The 18,502-nt window shown below is 40.3% G+C and overlaps 1 protein-coding gene across 5 annotated transcripts; it reads right to left on the bottom strand.

The window, feature by feature from the left end:
- Nucleotides 1-1,462: 1,462 nt before the first annotated feature.
- Nucleotides 1,463-17,746, bottom strand: LOC131436028 (SHC-transforming protein 4). 5 transcript variants are annotated; one of them, XM_058604454.1, is made up of 8 exons: nucleotides 17,546-17,746; nucleotides 16,508-16,911; nucleotides 4,074-4,144; nucleotides 3,757-3,988; nucleotides 3,408-3,695; nucleotides 3,175-3,322; nucleotides 2,892-3,106; nucleotides 1,463-2,826 (listed from the first exon to the last, which is right to left on the bottom strand). In XM_058604454.1, exons 2-8 carry the CDS (start codon nucleotides 16,622-16,624, stop codon nucleotides 2,611-2,613), a joined length of 1,287 nt encoding a protein of 428 aa, XP_058460437.1. In that variant the 5' UTR covers nucleotides 16,625-16,911; nucleotides 17,546-17,746; the 3' UTR covers nucleotides 1,463-2,610. The 5 variants fall into 5 exon arrangements, with proteins under 5 accessions (XP_058460437.1, XP_058460440.1, XP_058460438.1 ...); XM_058604457.1 differs by having other exon boundaries at nucleotides 16,508-16,933; nucleotides 17,554-17,746; XM_058604455.1 differs by having other exon boundaries at nucleotides 17,554-17,746.
- Between the last annotated feature and the right edge of the window lie 756 nt (nucleotides 17,747-18,502).

Below are 18,502 nucleotides of genomic sequence, written 5' to 3'. Positions count from 1 at the left end.
TCTTGAGAAAGGAAAAAACAATCAATAGTGAATATGTCCATCTTTCGAAAAATTCTAAGAAAACTGCTAATTTCGGACGTCATTCACGAAATTCATCCACGTGCACGACGATCACAATTGAGCTTTATTTTTTCATATTAAAGTACAATACTTCCGGTTAATTGTGGAATATAATCTCATTCAAATGGCTGCCTCGGCTGGCCTTCCAGTACGTCGGTCCAGTTTTTTAGTACATTTTCGATTGTATGCAACTTTATATCAGCTATGGCTGCACGAATGTTGTCCTTCAGGGCTTGAATTGTCTCTGGCTTGTCCACATAACACTTATCATTGACAGCCCTCCAAAGATAATAGTCTAACGGCGTCAAATCACAGCTCCGAGGCGGCTAAACGACATCCGAATTTCGACTGATAACTCGATCTTCGAAGACTGTGCGCAGAAAATCGATCGTAGCGTTGGCTGTGTGGCACGGAGCGCCGTCTTGTTGGAACCAAATGGTGTCCAAGTCTTCCTCTTCAAGTAACGGGAAGAACCAATCGCTAATCATGGCTCGGTAGCGAACGCCATTGATCGTGGCGGCGGCTCCTGCCTCATTTTCGAAGAAAAATGGCCCAATGATGCCGCCAGACCAAAATCCGCACCAAGGACCTAAATTCTAAAGAATTGCTAAGGACCTAAATTCACTTCACTCAATTTTCACCGTGAAGTGATACCGATAATAAGGGTCCCAATCACTTCACTTGGTTTTCACCGTGTAGTGATACCCGTAATAAGGGCCACTGACCCTGATTACCGGTGTCACTACACGGTGAAAACCAAGTGAAGTGATTTTTACCTTATTATCGGTATCACTTCACGGTGAAAACTAGGTGAAGTGAATGTAGATCTTTATCACCGAAGTCACTTTAGAGAAAAAAGTAATTACTTAGATGAGCTTGTTGTTATTACAAACATCAAATCACCACAATTTTGTTGGAAAAAAATTTTTTTTTTCACTACAGCGATTATTTCGTTGACCGTGACACTGGTAATAGGTAAAATCAAGTGAAGTGACATGTGAGTGAAGTGAAAGTGGAAGTGAAAGTGAGAACGGTAATAAGGGCCACTGGCTTCAGCCCTTAATGATAATGATAAGAAAACAGATTGGTAAAAGATTGATGAATGAGACAGCAGAAAATAAAGTTTGCGAATAGTTACCACAAAGACGGGAATCAAACCCAGAACTTTTTTGCCGCGTCTTTTTGACAGTTGAGACCACTTACGGTCCGCTTACCCATAGCTTTTGCATATCTGGGGAAATCGTTTTGTCATTTGAACTATCCTACATGTAAGACTCACGCAGTCTATCTCTCAATTATCACTAGATATTAATAAGAACACCATCCTCCAAGAAGAATGCTCAATTTAAGGATCTTGAACCATCTTAAATAAATTAATTATATTACTATTAAAAAAACACTATTATGTACTTTTGTATTATTTATTTCAAGCAACTTTTTGCTGTCCTTTCCTGTCATATAGTAACTTGATAAATGTTGCGTTGCATTTAGTTCGACCTTTCTTCACTGGTAAGGATCTTCATTTGTGCTTTTTTTTGCTTGCTGTTATCGAGTGTCAAATTATAATTTGTGTTCTTACGACTGCTTGTATCTAGAATGTAAACGAGTGAGTTTCAGTTTATCACCGGTAAATCGTTACCGTCTATTAGTTAGTAATAACAAACTAGTCAATGCTTCATGCATGCGCGTACTCTTTAAATAGTTCGGAATCATCCAGCCAGCTGAACTCAAACTCCCGCACTCAAAGAGACTAGAAAAAAAACTTAAGTTTTGCGCGTTTCAGTAGATTAACTTGTTTGCTGTTTACAGTTTGGAATCAGTAAATGTTCCTATTACTAGAATGAAATTGTTATTTGAATACTTTGTCACACAGATTGCGGTATTTATGTAATTTTTTCTTGTGTTGGTAAAGTAGAGTAATAAAATATGACGATCAAAAATAAATTTCTCTACGAATTTGTATGTTCAATTATTTTCTCAACCAACGGCACTGTAATTAATAACAATATATAATTAGTATTTTTCAGATTTTTTCTTCATTTTTTAAATACTATTAATTTTATGTTTGTTCTGTTGATTGAAGAAATCTACTAGTTTCTAATTATTTTTTAAATATCTGATTTCGTTCACCTGCATGCAGTAGAATATGTTTTGTAATTATTATATAATCTTGTTAATCTCTTGGTATTTTTTTCGAAATGTTATTCGTTTGTATGTTTTACAACATGCGTGTATCAGAACAATATAGAATGTACCATAAAAGTTTGCTTCTTTTTATGTGATTTTCTTCCCCCCTTTATATCCTGGAACGTTTGCCTTGCCTGTTTTTTTTCAACGGTAGTAGAGTATAAGTAAATGGAAAATATAGGATCTATAGAGTTTACGATTTACAGTTCTTTTTGTTTGTTCAAGTCATTTTTACAAAACAGTATATCTTTACTTTTTCCCGTGTTTGTAACTGCCACTACTGCTACTACAGCCATGTTGTTGTTGTGGAACGTTGCGTTCTGGAGATTGGCCGCCGTGGGAACAGCACTGGCACTCGCACCCTCAGTTGAGCCCTAGATGTGACTGCTGTTGCGATTGTTGTTGTTGCTGCTGCTGCTGCTGTTGTTGTTGTTTTGCCTTCGAGAGAAGATCAGTTGTCCGGAGAATCGGATGTCGCAGAAGGAGGGCACTTTCAGCTGATATAATCGGTAACGAATTAGTCCAATGGTAGTTAATTAGATGACTGATACTTTCGAAAATTCGGTCTTTGGTTCGTACCTACAACCAACGGAAAAACGCAATAGTTAAACGATTCCCATATGTTGGCTGGATTTTATACTCACAATCCCTTCTGGATCTATCAGCAGCAGATGTTTGGGCGAATTGCTTTGCATCCCAGTAAGCACATACTGACCCGGTGTTCCCGCGGATTCTCGCACCAAGAAATCACCATCGCTTTTCAGCAAATGTTCGCTTTGTGCACGACTTATGTTACCATGGTACCACGATTCAGTTAACAGCTGGGATTTTTGCACTTCTGACGAAATTGCAAAAGGTTCTAATTTGGAATAGATCAGTAGAATGGCATGACGCTTGGGGGTAGAAAAATCAACCGTAAAAACTTACGCATATCAAAAACATCCTTTACTAACGAACTGGAAGATATCGACTTATTGCTGTGCGAATTTGTATTAGAATTTTTGTCGTTTACGTAATCATGATTTGGGAGTGGTGTATTCAGATCTATCAGATTACTAGAAATCCTTTCACGTGTCTAAAGAAAAAAGCAAAGTCAGCAATCAATTATACAAAATTAAGATTGGCTACTGCTTGCTTAAAATTAAGATTGGCTAGCTTACCCTCACGCTTGAGGAACTTTGCGACTGCGACGAATGATCATTTTCCGTGAGCAAATCCGGCGGCATCTTATCCGGAAGGTCGTTGTAATACTCTTTATCAGTTTTGACAAATTCTCGGAATTTGTTTTGCGTTTCGGGCTTATTGAAAAATTCTTTATATCGCAGTTCAAACGCTTGCCCAATGGTTGCTATCAGATCCTGTGCTACCCCTCCACCACATTCCAATACGTAGCACGCTCGCCACTCTTCCATATCTTTTGCTACGTACGCCACGAAGTCAAGCGTGTCCTAAAAAAAGAGAAACTTGTATTCCATTCCGAAAATTTTTCAATACAATTGATAGCCATACCGTATCACCACCGGAGGCAAACGATATCCGTGGCATATCGTGCTGGGCGATCACATCCCCATTCTCAACGCTCACCAGCGAAAGGTACTTGCTCGAAACGGTCAGTGTAACATTGGTTCCCGCGTGTTCCATCTGCGGGGTGTCGGATATACACTGTAATACCCGCCTGCCTACACGTCGTTTCTTGGAGCATTTTAAGCTGGCTGCCTCGCATACTCGATTAATGCACTCTCTAAAATTAGGAATGTTTATAATTACGGACCTTATTTTGACTTGTCATCAAAAAACATGGCTGCCAAATTTCCCGCGGTACTTACTTTGCTACCTGTGATCGTGTGGCAAAGTCTAACGTTTTCATCGATGCTCTGATCTCCAGACAGCCAATGTACTGTAAAAAAAAGCAAACACAAAACTAAGCTCGATGCTCGGTCGCGGTGATATTCACTAAGGCCATCTCTTAACACTAAGGAATTTGACGAAATTTTGATGCTTTGAAATTTTTGAGGCTCAAAACTGTTCACTGCGTACAATTAACTAAAATTATTTAGCATTTAAAAAAAAGGACAAAAATTTCCGATTTATCGTGGCTGAAGAAGAAGACCGAGGGAAAAGTGACTAAATCGCTGCATGCGCATGGTTGAGAGGTCGGTGTAACCGGTCGAACAGTTAAAAAGTACCTGCCGAACATTAACATACATGCCAAGAAGCGAACAATGGTTTCGGGGCTACAGGCAATGACGCAGCGGCTGAATTCGATTTTTCCGGTGAAACGCGACATGGCGGTGATGATGTAAGGAATGTATCGAGAATAAGCTATCCATATACATTTGTGTTGTGAGCATGTATTTGTGGCTGTTTGGCTTTCGTTTGTTTACTTGTTTGTGCGGTTGAAATTCTGCGTTTTCAAAATGTCACGTATTGAAAAGGAAGTGAAAATTATGCTTCTGGACACATGGCTAAGTGAGAAGGGTATTACTATGCGAAAATTGTCCAAGCAGTTTGGAATTCATCATGTCAGTGTTAAAACCATCATTAATAAGTTTGGGGAACACTATTCTTTGGATGAGCTACCAGGAAGAGGCAGAAAACCCGGTTCTTCCAACCCGAAACTGGACCAGAAAGTGGTATCTCTAATCATGAAGAACAATTCAATGTCAATACGTGATTTGGCTAAAAAAGCAGGAACGAGTATCGGAATGATCCAGCGTATCAAGAGGCGAAATCACCTGGAGACCTACAAGAAGCAGAAAATCTCGAAACAAAGTGTAGAACAGAAAAAGCGAGCAGCAACAAGGACCCGGAAATTGTATTCGCGTCTTTTGCAGTGTCCGGATGCATGCGTTTCGATGAATGACGAGACTTATGTAAAGGAGGACTCAAAAACCCTTCCAGGACCACAATACTTTACTGTCGTCGTTGGAGAGGATGTAAGCGATGCGGACAAGTCGATTCAAGTGGAGAAATTCGGTCGAAAGGTAATGGTATAGCAAGCAATATGTTCCTATGGTTTGAAGTCAACCATTTTTTACACTACTGGAACTATAAATGCAGGAATCTTTCGAACTGGGTGTCTCCAGAAGAGATGGCTGCCTTTATATAAGAAGCATAGTACACCTCCACTGTTTTGGCCGGATTTAGCGTCGGCTCACTATGCCAAAACCACTCTCAATTGGCTTGCGGAGAAGAGTATAAATTTCGTTGAGAAAAATATCAATCCACCAAATTGCCCTCAGCTTCGACCCATCGAACTTTACTGGGCAATCGTGAAGAGGGTCCTTCAAGAAGACTGGTAAGGCAGCTAGGAACATGCAGGAGTTCAAAAAATTTGGGCTCAAGCGTTCAACAATGCGATGCAACACTTGTCCGGAACTTGATGAAGAGTGTTCAATAAAAAGTTAGAAAATTTGTGCAGGAATAACTTAAATTTCATCCGGTTTTCATTATGCTCAAGTTTAAGCTCGTACAATGAAGGATTAATTTTTAGTTTGAATAAAATATCGTTTTTATCATAATTTGAAAGAAAAATTTGTGGATAGCATATTTTCGATACACTCCTTAGGACGAGACTTATCTTACTCTGGATGTCAACGACTGGCAGGACACTTCGTACTTCACTTCCCCCACGAAGGAAGTGAGCTTCACCTTCATTTCACACACCAAGTTCCCCAAGAAGGTGCTGCTGTGGCTGACAATTGGCGAGAAGGAGATGTCAAAGCCGGTCATTTTTCGCTCCGGACTGGCCGTGAACGGGGAAATTTTTAGTACGAAATGAGTGCCGGGAGTTGCGTCGTTCATCATGAAATACCATAAGGGCGAAGACGCGATGTTCTGGCCGGATCTGGCGTCGGCCCACTACTCGAAGCGATCGTTGGAGGAAATGAAGCGGCTGAATATCGATGTGGTACCCAAATCGCTGATCGCGCCCAACGTCCTCCAGTTGCGTCTCATCGAGAACGAAAACTGTGGAAAAGTGATAATTAAAACGAGGAAAGAACTCAAAAACATGTCTACACGCATGTTTTCGTCCACCAATGTTTCGGTTAACTACCGGAAAGCCGTTTGCAAGGGCGTAGATTTTTTTAGCAAGTGAGCTTAAATAAGTACCTCCCATGGGAAATTCATCAATATCAATTATTATCAAATTTGAAAAATCATTTTTTATTTGTATTTTCGTAAAGTAAAACATTTCAAGAATATTCTGTGAAATTTTCAAGCTTATCGGAACAAAACTCACGGGCCTTTACCTTCGCTTATCTCATACTGTGAAGAAATAGGAACTCGGCGCATAGGCCCAAGACTTCTGCTTTGATTGACTTAAAAACTTGTCAAAACATTCTTGAAATGTTTCATTATAACAAATTATAAAAGAAAAAATATGATTTTTTGAAAATATTACAGCCTACGGGCTCCCTTGAGTAGTAAATTGTTTCCATTGATTTTATAAACAAGAAAACTTTAAACGCGTTCTTCTCGAAAGCAGGTTTTGAAAGTCCGTGTCCATCGTCATTCAAAAACTACTGCACAAATTTTGTTCAAATTTTGCACACACGTTCTACATATGAATCAACCAGACCCCAACGTTTTCCTTTTCGTTGTTTGTTACTTTGGGGAGATTTTACAGCTACGAAAAGGCGGAGTTTTTCGTGAAAAATCATAGTTTTCACTTTGAACAACCACCAAAAATTCAAAAAATTAAAAAAAAAAATCAAACAGAAACGTTGGGGTCTAGAAAAACTTCTACTCTAACTATGCTGCGTTCGTTTGTTCACTTCTGATTAGTCTGCGCTGAGATACAGTGGACACCGCAAATCATTGATTTTTAAGAAGTGTCCTCAAAAATACCTCTTCACCGACTTATTTCTCAATATTTTTCCACGAAAAACTCACAAAATGTTGTTCGAATGATGCTTTTTAACATGCAAAACATTTGCATTTATTTTGTTGAACGATAATTCTTTAAAAAAAATGGAAAAATGATTATTGTTTTCATCATTTAGAGCATTTCGAGGCGATCGATATTCTTCTGATGCCACAATATGCAAAATATAACGATATATACGGTAATATTTTACGTTGGTATCTATCTAGCCGTTTCACCGAACAGGACGTATGTTTCTTTATCGTTAAAACCGTTAAAACAGTCAAAATATTTTAATTTGTGAAGGAAAAGGTATAGCGTGATTAGTGAGTTGATGCCGTTCACACAGCCTGCTTGGGTTCGATTCTCAATCCAGCACATAGAATCAGAAAGGTTTTCTAGCTTGAAGAGGCCCTCTCGGCACACACACAATCACTCCTATAATGTATTTCGATCGAATCGGATTTCGTCGAACGAATGTAAAACTTTATATTCTGTAATGCGATCGAGTGATGCTTTTGTGTGGAAAACTCGAACTCGATCGAGTTACAGAATGCAAATTTCGTATTCGATCGAAACAATCCGATTCGAACGAAATACGGAATCGGGATGAATGTTTCCCTCTTAGCAGGCCGTTTTTTTTTTTTTATTCAATATTATAATATAATTTTAAGGCACACTGCTTAAGCTCTAAGATGCCAAGGGTATTTACTAATCTTAATTACGACTAACTTAAAACTAGAATAGTATCATTATGTAATGTAGCGGTAGCGGATTCTCGAGAAGCGATCGGTAGTGGCCGGTGAATTGAATATTGCATGAGGGTCTTCCATATGCCGTTGGTGAAGATCCATGTTGGCCGCATCATTCGGTCCGTGTGGGTCCGCGGGAAATCTTAGCAGGCCGTTCTATTTTGTTGGTCTTTGAGCGCTTGTTGTTGTTTTTTCTCTTGCAAAAATAGTGTGAAAATTAAGTTTTATCTTTACATAGAAAGAAAATTTGTTGTTATTCTACGTGAAGTAGAAGTATTGTGCAGGTATGTAGTGTTAGTTTAAACCAATAAGTGGAAAAAACTTCAGAAATTCTGCAGTAAAACTAGTCCAACGGGGCTCCAACTCCTCATGTTAAAAATGGCTCAACAATGGACCTCTGTTTGCCGGGTTTGTTGAACGAAAAAAATGGCATTCGGTTCAACGGTGTTTCAAAATCGGCAAACGAAGGTCCCGTGTTGGCCTCCCGTTGAACGATTGATTGGACTTTCTTTGGACCAATGATCCAACGTATTGGACCAATGAAGGACCACCGTTGAACGTTTAAGAGGGTTCTGTCGTTTCGCGCTAATAAACCAGGGGTGGAATTATGTAAGGTGATGAGTGACTATCACCTCCTGGTGATAAAGAGGTGATCACCAGCATGTTTGGAATCACCGAAGGTGATCACTTTTACTATCACCATCACCGGTGATTGAGCCAACTTCACTCCCTTATCACCTGCCAAGAAACGTCAATTTTTCAGGAGTAAAATATGAATGTGGCGTATACCCATATAATATTTTAAAATCTAAATTTTTATTCCTGTAGTTTTCAATCCTTTTCAATAATTCGAGTCATGTTTATAAATGATGATTTGTATGGATCGAAGAGTAACGTTGAAAAAAATTTCCTCGCGAGTATGGCAAACTGCGCACAAACAAATAAAAAAATTCACTTGTTGGTTTAATTGAGTGCCGATTTTTATTTTTCAATGGAAATCAATATCACAGTCAGTTCTTTGGGATACATTTGCTAGCTTTTAAATGACACGAATTGTTAAATCTTCTTGATGTTTCACAACGGATGGCATTCCTCTCAAATGAGAAAGATCCGTTAAATAATTTTGTGTATAGTTTTCATTCACTTTACGATTATGGCATTTCACAGAGCTTTCAAATGCTAGTTCCATTTTGGAAATTTTACCCACCGGAACTACGAATATCCACTATGATTGTCCAATTGTCCAAAAATATTGCCTTATTTAGTTCAATTCACAAGAAAAAAATTAAGAACGCAGTTTAAACTTTTTTACTCGTTCAGTTGAACAAGACTGATATGTCGCTCACTAAGTCACGACCATCTAATTCTACTGAAAATTTTAGCATAGATTTTTTATGTCGTTACGTTATGTGCAACAGGAGATGTCTACATTCATAAACTTATCACTTTTCCACAAAGCAATTTATCTTTGACTCTACGAATACCCCAATGATGTTTCTTCAAATAATAATTACAATGAATTGATGTAATTGATAAATACTACCGTACATTCTATGAATTCTTTAAACTATATTAACTAAGTTACTTTTCATTTTGGTATTCAATTTTGACATAATATCAGTATGAGTTTTATTAAAAAATTATCCTCTCCGACCAATTTTGGTAGGTTATGTTTATGTCAGTGGCTTAAAATTCACCTAATGGACAATAATTTATAAAGCCACTTCTCAAAAATCAAATCACTACTAAAAGTGATAACTAAGTTGCTATCACCTCCATTTTGACATGAAGGTGATTAAATCGTGGTGATTATCACCTTACGTAATGCCAACATTTGATAGTGATGTTAGCCTTTCAGCAGTTGTGACAGAACTTGGTGATAATCACCTTACATGATTCCACCCCAGATTTATTCCTGAAACGTACCAAAGTAGCTTAACAGGGCATCTTTTTGGCGAGGCGAAGGTTTCGGGTACGAACCCTGTCTCTAGCGATTGTTCTTCGTAATGTTTCATTTTTGCTTTTCTCTATAGAAAGGTATTAGAATTGCTGAAAAAACTTGGTTTTCGAACGATGCATCTAAAACCCATAGTTTTATACACTGAAGTCTTTTTTTATGCGAGTTTACGTACCGCATAACTCTGAAAATTCGCATAAAAAACCGCATAACTCTGAAAATTCGCATAAAAAAACCGCATAACTCTGCAACTTCGCCTTAAAAAACCGCATAACTCTTCAAATTCGCATAAAAAACCGCATAACTCTGAAACTTCGCATAAAAAAAACCGCATAACTCTAAAAATTCACATAAAAAAGTCGCATAAAAAAGACCTTAGTGTATACTAATCGACTCAGCTCGACGAGATCGGAAAATGTCTGTGTGTGTGCGTGCAACTTTCAATGAGTTGTTTATGGCGCAATTTTCTCAGAGGTGACAACCAATTTTGACAAATTTAGGCTACCGATTTTAACAAATTTAAAGGCTACTATTAGACCATTGATAATGCACGAATACGGTTTCCGGGATAAACTGACGCGATTGGTCAAAGCAACGATGGATAGAGTGATGTGCTACGTCCGAGTATCTGGGACGCTCTCGAGTCCCTTCGAATCTCGGAGAGGGCTACGTCAAGGTGATGGACTTTCTTGTATCTTGTTCAATATTGCCCTGGAAGGTGTGATTCGAAGAGCGAGGATCGACACGAGTGGCACGATCTTCCGAAAGTCCGTACAACTTTTTGGCTTCGCTGACGATATTGATATTGTGACACGTAACCTTGAGAAGATGATGGAAACCTACATCGGACTGAAAGCAATAAAAATACATGAGAGGAAGAGGCTCTAGAGAAGAAACACTACACCTCCCACCACGAATATTATTAGACGATATCGAGGTGGTTGACGAGTTCGTGTATTTGGGCTCACTGGTGACCGCCGAGAAATTATTATTATTATTATATCGTTTATTTATACCCGGTTTTAACCTAGTTACGGTCGTTCACCGTGGTTTAGGGGGGAGGGGGGGGGTGGCTAGAGGGGAGAAAGAAAAGGGGGGGGGGGGCAAAGGCTAGATTATGTTGGGGGGAGTAAGGTGTTTACAGTGGTACATTACAATTCTGTATAATATGTTCAAAACGACGTATGTAACAATGAGAGATTCTCTTTGTTTACTTTCTCTTTTGATTATTGCGGCACTCTTAGCAATTCTTCTCTCCAATCATTTACCGATAATAAAAACTAAAGCTATTATCTTTTAATCTGCTCTGGAGAAATTACCGAAAAAAGCAGGAATATTTCGCAATAATCGAAAGAGAAAGTAAACAAAGAGAATCTCTCATTGTTACATACGTCGTTTTGAACATTTTATACAGAATTTACAATTTTTAATAAACATTTCATGAGAGGTATTCTTGTAGTTCGGTCCTGGTCGGTTTCCGCTTCGGCCGCGGGGAGCATCTCCGGGGGCAGCGCCCCCGGCGGATGGCCGTTGGGGTGCTGGTATTTAAGAGGAGACCTTTCAGGAGGTCCTGGTCTTCGGTCCATGGTCCTGGTGGTACTGGCAGATAGAGTTCCGCTGGGGCCGCAGTCGGCATTCCAGTGGTACATCAGCTGACGGATGGTCCGTAAGGGTGGTGTCATGTATCGGTTGGGTGTAGATCGGTCGCCGGGTTCCGGTTGGCGAGGCTGTGTTGTTGGAGGGTGGTGCCGTGGTCAACATCCCAGGGGGGCCTCCCTCGCGGATGGCACACGGTGATGCGCTGAATCTCGGGCGATTGTGGGTGTTTAAATCGGCAGTCGGCGATCTCGGGGCTGTGAGTGGGTGGTGTCAGTGCTGTGGTTGTTGGTGAAGAGCCGCGGGTGCTCGCGGGACGATATCATCGTTCTGTTGGTGGTGAGACGGTTGCCGGGAGGTCCGATGAAACGAAGACCGGCGGGCAGTGAGGCCGAGGCCGTGCGTTGGTGGGGGCGGTGCTGTAGTTGGTGACGGGGGGCCATGGTTGACATCCCGGGGGGCCTTCCCCCCGCGGATGGCCCATGGTGCGGTGCTGTCCCTTGGTTGGATATGCGGTGGAAGCCGGGAAGTCGATGCTACGATGTCTTTGTCTACGTCTAACGAGTCGGTGTAAGCGGAAGGAAATAGGGTTGGAGAAAACGAAGAAGGAGGTATGGTTAGTTGAGGGATGGGTATTTAGAGCAGGTTTAGGAGGCGGGCGTCTTTCAGAAAGCGGATTAGGGTGGTTTCGAATACGGGATCGTTGGAAAGGGCGTCACGGATGGAGGAGCTGATGTTGTAGTGGGTTCGTATATTGTGGTATTCTGGGCAGGTGGTAACAATGTGCTCTGCCGTGAGCCTTACTTTGCAGTGCAGGCAGGAGGGTGGGCTGCCGCGGGTGATGCAGTGGGCGTGGGTGAGACGGGTGTAACCAACCCTGAGGCGGGATAGGGCTCTCTGCTCTGTCCGATCTGTCCACCAGGACAAATCCCCCCTGATCTTGGAGAGGTAACCTCAAGAAGATCTCCAGTGACCTAGTAGATGTTCCTGGAGCCTCCCCCGGAAGAAGGTGATCAGGTCAGCGGATGGAACCTCCGGTATGTACCGTGGTGACTGTCTGCCCATGGCTGCCAATTCATCGGCCTTTTCGTTCCCCGGAATCCCGCTATGTCCGGGGATCTAACATATAGTGGTTTGGTTGTTGCTGTATTGTTGAATCGCCTGGACGAACGGGTGTCCGGCCCTGTCGGACTCCAGGGCGGTAATAACCGACAGGGAGTCCGAGAAGATGACGGCCTCGGATCCCGGGGGGATCACCTCGATGCATGCGTAAATGGCTGCGGCCTCCGCGGAGAATACCTCAGTACCGGTCAGTGCAGGTTTCGAGGAAGTTACTCCTTGCTTTAGCTGGAGGGGGTTTGGCTCCGAGAGAAAGTGCCAGGGAAGTGTCTGTTTTGGAAAGGTCCGGCTGGTGCCATGGCCTTCTCAAAACTCGGTGGAGGCGAGCCAGTTTTGGTAGGTTGTTTCCGGTGAAGCTTTTGAACAACCTTTCAGCTAGTTTCTTTAGGAGGCAATCTTCCTCACCGTGAGTTTTTTCTAGCCACCGCAGTGCTCGACGGAAAATTATCAAAGCCGAATACCAGCGGAAGGGAAGTACGCCGGATTCGATGCATGCAGCTACTGCTGGGGTGCTAAGAAGTAGGTTTGAGGCAGTTCGGACGGCTCTATTGTAGGTGGGCGAGAGTATCTTGATTAGATTCTCTCTGCCCACCGCCGTCGCCTCTATCCCGTAGGTTATACGGCTCCATACCAGTGACTGAGCTAGAAGTAACCCTTGGTGTCGATTCCACGCCGAGAAATTCATAGACGTATTTTGGCAGGGAATTGTGCGTACTTTGGACTTAGAAAAACCCTCCGATCGATAAAAGTACGCCACCGCACGAAATTGACCATCTACAAAACGCTCATTAGACCGGTTGTTCTCTATGGCCACGAGACCTGGACTATGTTGGCAGAGGACCAACGCGCCCTCAGTGTTTTTGAAAGAAAGGTACTGAGGACCATCTATGACGGAGTGCAGATGGAAGACGGAACGTGGAGACGGCGTATGAATCACGAATTGCAACAGCTGCTAGGAGAACCACCCATCGTACGGACAGCTAAAATCGGACGTCTACGATGGGCTGGGCATGTCATAAGGTTGCCGGACGACAGCCCAGTGAAAATAGTTCATGAATCTAATCCGACTGGTACAAGAAGAAGAGGAGCGCAGCGAGCAAGGTGGATCGATCAAGTGGAGGGTGATCTCAGAGATGATCCGTGCCTTGAGTGGCTGGTGACGAGCAGCCATGGACCGAGTTTTGTGGAGACGTATGCTTGATACAGCAAAGGACACCCCAGGCCTATAGCTGTTAGGTAAGGTAAGTTATTATTGAAAGTAATCAAAGATAATCTCTCATTGTTACATTCGTCGTTTTGAACATTTTATACAGAATTGTATTCATTTCAGCAGTTTACTATCTTTTGTCTTATTACTGGGAATAATCTACTGATTTACGGTTATGTATGGTGAGATTTTACTCTTGGCAAAACAGTCATTGTTTCTTCGAACAATGTCCCGTCCCGGTTTGTCGGTTCAATGCATAGGACGCTGGTCTCACAAGCCAGCTGTCGTATGTTCGAGCCCCGATCTGGAAGGATTCTTAGTGTCAGTAGGATCCATAGTACTAGCCATGCAATGATTCTGTATGCTAAGAATCGGCTGCGAAGTCTGTTGAAACAGAAAGGCCAAATTCCACGAAAGGAATGTAATGCCAAGACTTTGCTTTTCTTCGAACATTAAAACTTGTTATAAAGAGTGGGTCTTTACACTTTTCTGGATGAAAACGAGCTGATACTGGTGAATAACCATAACGGTTGAAGCCTGAAGCTGCAATTGACAACTGACAACTGCTTTACATTGGACCTGGTTTTCCCGTCTGGAGAAAATTTCATATTCTACACATTTTCAATCGTATTTACATCTGAACCTGACGCATTTCAGGCGAAAGGCGATAATAAAGGAGCAATTATTTTCAACAATATTCAGCACTAATTTACAGGGTCTGACTGTTTAGTAGAATATTTATAATAGAATATATTTTTTTAACATCGTTGAATTGTACTAACAGATCGGCTGAAAAGTTCGTATCGTTTCTATGAGAGGGCGCCACTAGAATTAAATCCATACCATTTTCAGTTAGTACCAACCTTCAAAAGATACGTGTATAAATTTGACAGCTGTCTGATTATTAGTTTGTGAGATATTGCATTTTGAGTGAAGCTACTTTTGTTATTGTGAAAAATATGGAAAACAAGGAATTTCGTGTGTTGATGAAACACTACTTTTTGATGAAAAAAAGTGCCGCCGATACCAAAAAATGGCTTGATGAGTGTTATCCAGACTCTGCACCGGGCGAAGCAACAATTCGTAAGTGGTTTGCACAATTTCGTACTGGTCATATGAGCACCGAAGACGATGAACGCAGTGGACGTCCAAAAGAGGCTGTTACCGATGAAAACGTGAAAAAAATCCACAAAATGATTTTCAATGACCGTAAAGTGAAGTTGATCGAGATAGCTGACACCCTAAAGATATCAAAGGCACGTGTTGAACATATTATTCACGATTATTTGGATATGAGAAAGCTTTGTGCAAAATGGGTGCCGCGTGAGCTCACAATCGATCAAAAACAACGACGAATTGATGATTCTGAGCAGTGTTTGGAGCTGTTATATCGAAATAAAATTGATTTTTTTTCGTCGATATATAACAATGGACGAAACATGGCTCCATCACTTCACTCCGGAGTCCAATCGACAGTCAGCTGAGTGGACTGCACCCGATGAACCGAACCCAAAGCGTGGAAAGACTTAACAATCGGCCGGTAAGGTTATGGCGTCTGTATTTTGGAATTCGCATGGTATAATTTTCATCGACTACCTTGAAAAGGGAAAAACTATCAACAGTGACTATTATATAGCGTTATTAGAGCGTTTGAAGGACGAAATTTCAAAAAAATGGCCTCATTTGAAGAAGAAAAAAGTTTTGTTTCATCAAGACAATGAACGAATTGGGCTTCGAATTGCTCCCTCATCCACCGTATTCTCCAGATTTGGCCCCCAGTGACTTTTTCCTGTTCTCAGACCTCAAGAGAATGCTCGCTGGTAAAAAATTTAGAAGCAATGAAGAGGTATTCGCTGAAACTGAGGCCTATTTTGAGGCAAAGGACAAATCGTACTAAAAAATGGTATCGAAAAGTTAGAAGATCGCTATAATCGCTGTATCGCCTCTGATGGCAATTATGTTGAATAATAAAAACGAATTTTGGCAAAAAATGTGTGTTTCTATTAAACGATACGAACTTTTCAGCCGAACTGTTATAGGGAATACTACTTGTACTCATCATCAGTGTTTAAAATACGTGTAATACGTATCTGTGATGTGACGTCTGATATACATGTTTTAAAAGTGTTGTGAGATACATACTGAATGCGTATAGTGACGTGACATACCTATAGTAGAAATCAATGGTGTAAAAAATTGTATTCTATCAATATTCAGCAGAAGAGTCTTAATCATGTTTAATATGGTTTTAATGCAATCATCGATTGCAAAGATCTATTCGACGTATTCAGTATCAATATTAGTATCGCAACCACGGCGACTTGTCAGTCTGGAAGTATGTGACAAAACATGCTGTTTAAATTTAGCGGTCAATTGAAATAATTGGAATCCTTCATCATGTTTATAAATAAATATGACTTCAAACCGATTCGCGAATACAGCACTCATTATGGAATAATGACCCCACTTTGATATCCCGACAAATACTAAGATAAAGGTATGTTTACGCCGTAGTCCCGTGTCGGTACGGTCATGTTGCGAGAGAAGGAACTAACTCTCAGTCTGAAAAAAAACGCTAACACTTTCTTCTGATACCGACTTAACGATGCAAAAACAACTGCATCATATCACAAAAACATAATTTGTTTAAACTTGCATAATTTTTGTGAATCCTTTAACTAATTCTTCGCTTATAACATAACAATGCAATTCTATGTAGAATAGCAGCAATATGAAATGCAAGCCAATACAAAACTACTTACCCGCACATCGAATGTGACACCTTCATTCATAATGACATGATCTGGATGTAGCCAGTCGGGTGTCGATTTATTATTGAAGCTCTTATCCAAGCCGGAAGGCTCACCGTTGCGTGGCATAATAACGGATGTGCTCGTGTCTGCCTTGTGATAATTTAAGATGGTATTGAGACTCCAGTATGAGGGTTTTCCGTTTATTTCACTTATAATTTTTCTAAAGAGCAGAATCGGTGCCACTACACTGGGTACTCCTTTTATTGGCTTAGTCAAACACGCATCTGCCTGTCTCGATATTACTCACTCACTTTACTCAGTCGCTCCTTAATTGAAATCACTATGTCACTTCTTCTATGCATTTTCTTTTTGTTTTGTTACAAGCGCTCGCTTTCTTTATACATAAATTTTCACTGATAGAAAATATTTATAATACTGTGGTAATAACTAGTAATCTTAAGACTATATATGTTTGAATTAGAGCATTAAATGTTATTCATTCATTTGAATTTGGTGTAAAGTTTTTTTGATCATAGAAAGTTAAATTAAAGAATATCAAAGAAAAATAAAATAGTTTCCGTTTTGATTTTTATTTAGCTAAATTTATCAACCATCTGTTGACGAAAATTAAAAAACTTTACCATCTCGAGCAAAATGAAATAAAAACATAGGCATTTGTCCATTAAAAATATGTCGTTTTTGAAATCTTGTTCATTTTTCACAATAACCGCTGTCGATTATCGTTTTTGGGTGTTTATTTATTATGGGAGACAATACTTCGTCACGGAGGAATTTTTACGTTCCGGAAGCGGAAATGATTCGTCATACATTATGTCTGTTTTTTTTTTCTCTGGGTTTCGCATTACATAGATAAGTTTGCTACTGTATGCTTCACTTTGCGACAAAAATGTAGACAAAACGAAAAGATGTGACGACGTTCCCAAAAAAATTTGTCAACTAAACGAGGATAGGCAGACGACGGTGCAAATCTTATGCACGAAAGGCTCTGCCCGTCAGATCCTGTTTTCAACTATTCGAACAAATCACCTGCATACACTATGTAATTGAGAACTGCAAACTACGGAATCAGGCACAGGAAAAGTTCTTCAGTATTTTAAGAGCATTTTCCAACAAAAATAAAAGGGTTTTACTTCACACTCGCGAAACTTAATCAGAATATCTAGTGCGAAGGAATGTTGAAAACAAACTTTTTGGAAAACTTTTCTTCTTCCTATCTTGTTAGAATAAGTGAACATGTGTGAGTGTTGGGTGTTTGGCTTTTGACATTTCAAAGGAGTCTAAAATTATGGTGAATTTTTATAGTAATAGTACTCTCAACAGAATACATTCAAATTTGGGTGAAAACTTTCTAAACATATTTCTACGGATTTCATATGTATGTACGGCCAGAATTCGCTGTACCAGTTGGTTGGAGTGTTCGTTAAATGAGTATTCGTTACCCCGTAGAAAATTTGACAGTTCTTAAAAGGAAGAGTTGGCCGACGAAATTGGGCTCTTGAAAATCGACCGATTAGTTTTGCGACTGAGTTGAGTCGGCTGTTTAGACACAAAGTATTTTTAAATACCCGACTATTAAACCAAAACTTCAATTTATGCGTGTTATATATATGATCCCACTCCTCTCGATTATCCCACCGACTTAGTACGGTTTCGTCGGCACAATCGGCAGACGAATCCATCGATTAATTGACCATTTGTTGCACATACGCCTATGGGAGTTTAACATTAGCGTCAACCGTTGTGACAGCCGGTTTAGTAAACAGACTTAATGTTGTACAAATCCGTCAAGATGGTATGGCCTAATAGCGGTTTTTCTACGAGAATTATTTTGGTCATTTTTAATGATGACTAAGTAATGATATTTCAAATTTGCATAGAAAACTCGTCATTACTGTACCATATACGTTCATTTAAATGACATTATTTTTTAGTAATGACACTTTTAATGATCGTGTAAGGTCCGCTAATAGGTGTAGGGTAACA

The sequence above is a fragment of the Malaya genurostris genome, chromosome 3, assembly GCF_030247185.1.
Source record: "Malaya genurostris strain Urasoe2022 chromosome 3, Malgen_1.1, whole genome shotgun sequence".
Lineage (NCBI taxonomy): Eukaryota > Metazoa > Arthropoda > Insecta > Diptera > Culicidae > Malaya > Malaya genurostris.
This window is presented reverse-complemented; position numbering and strand designations above follow the sequence as displayed.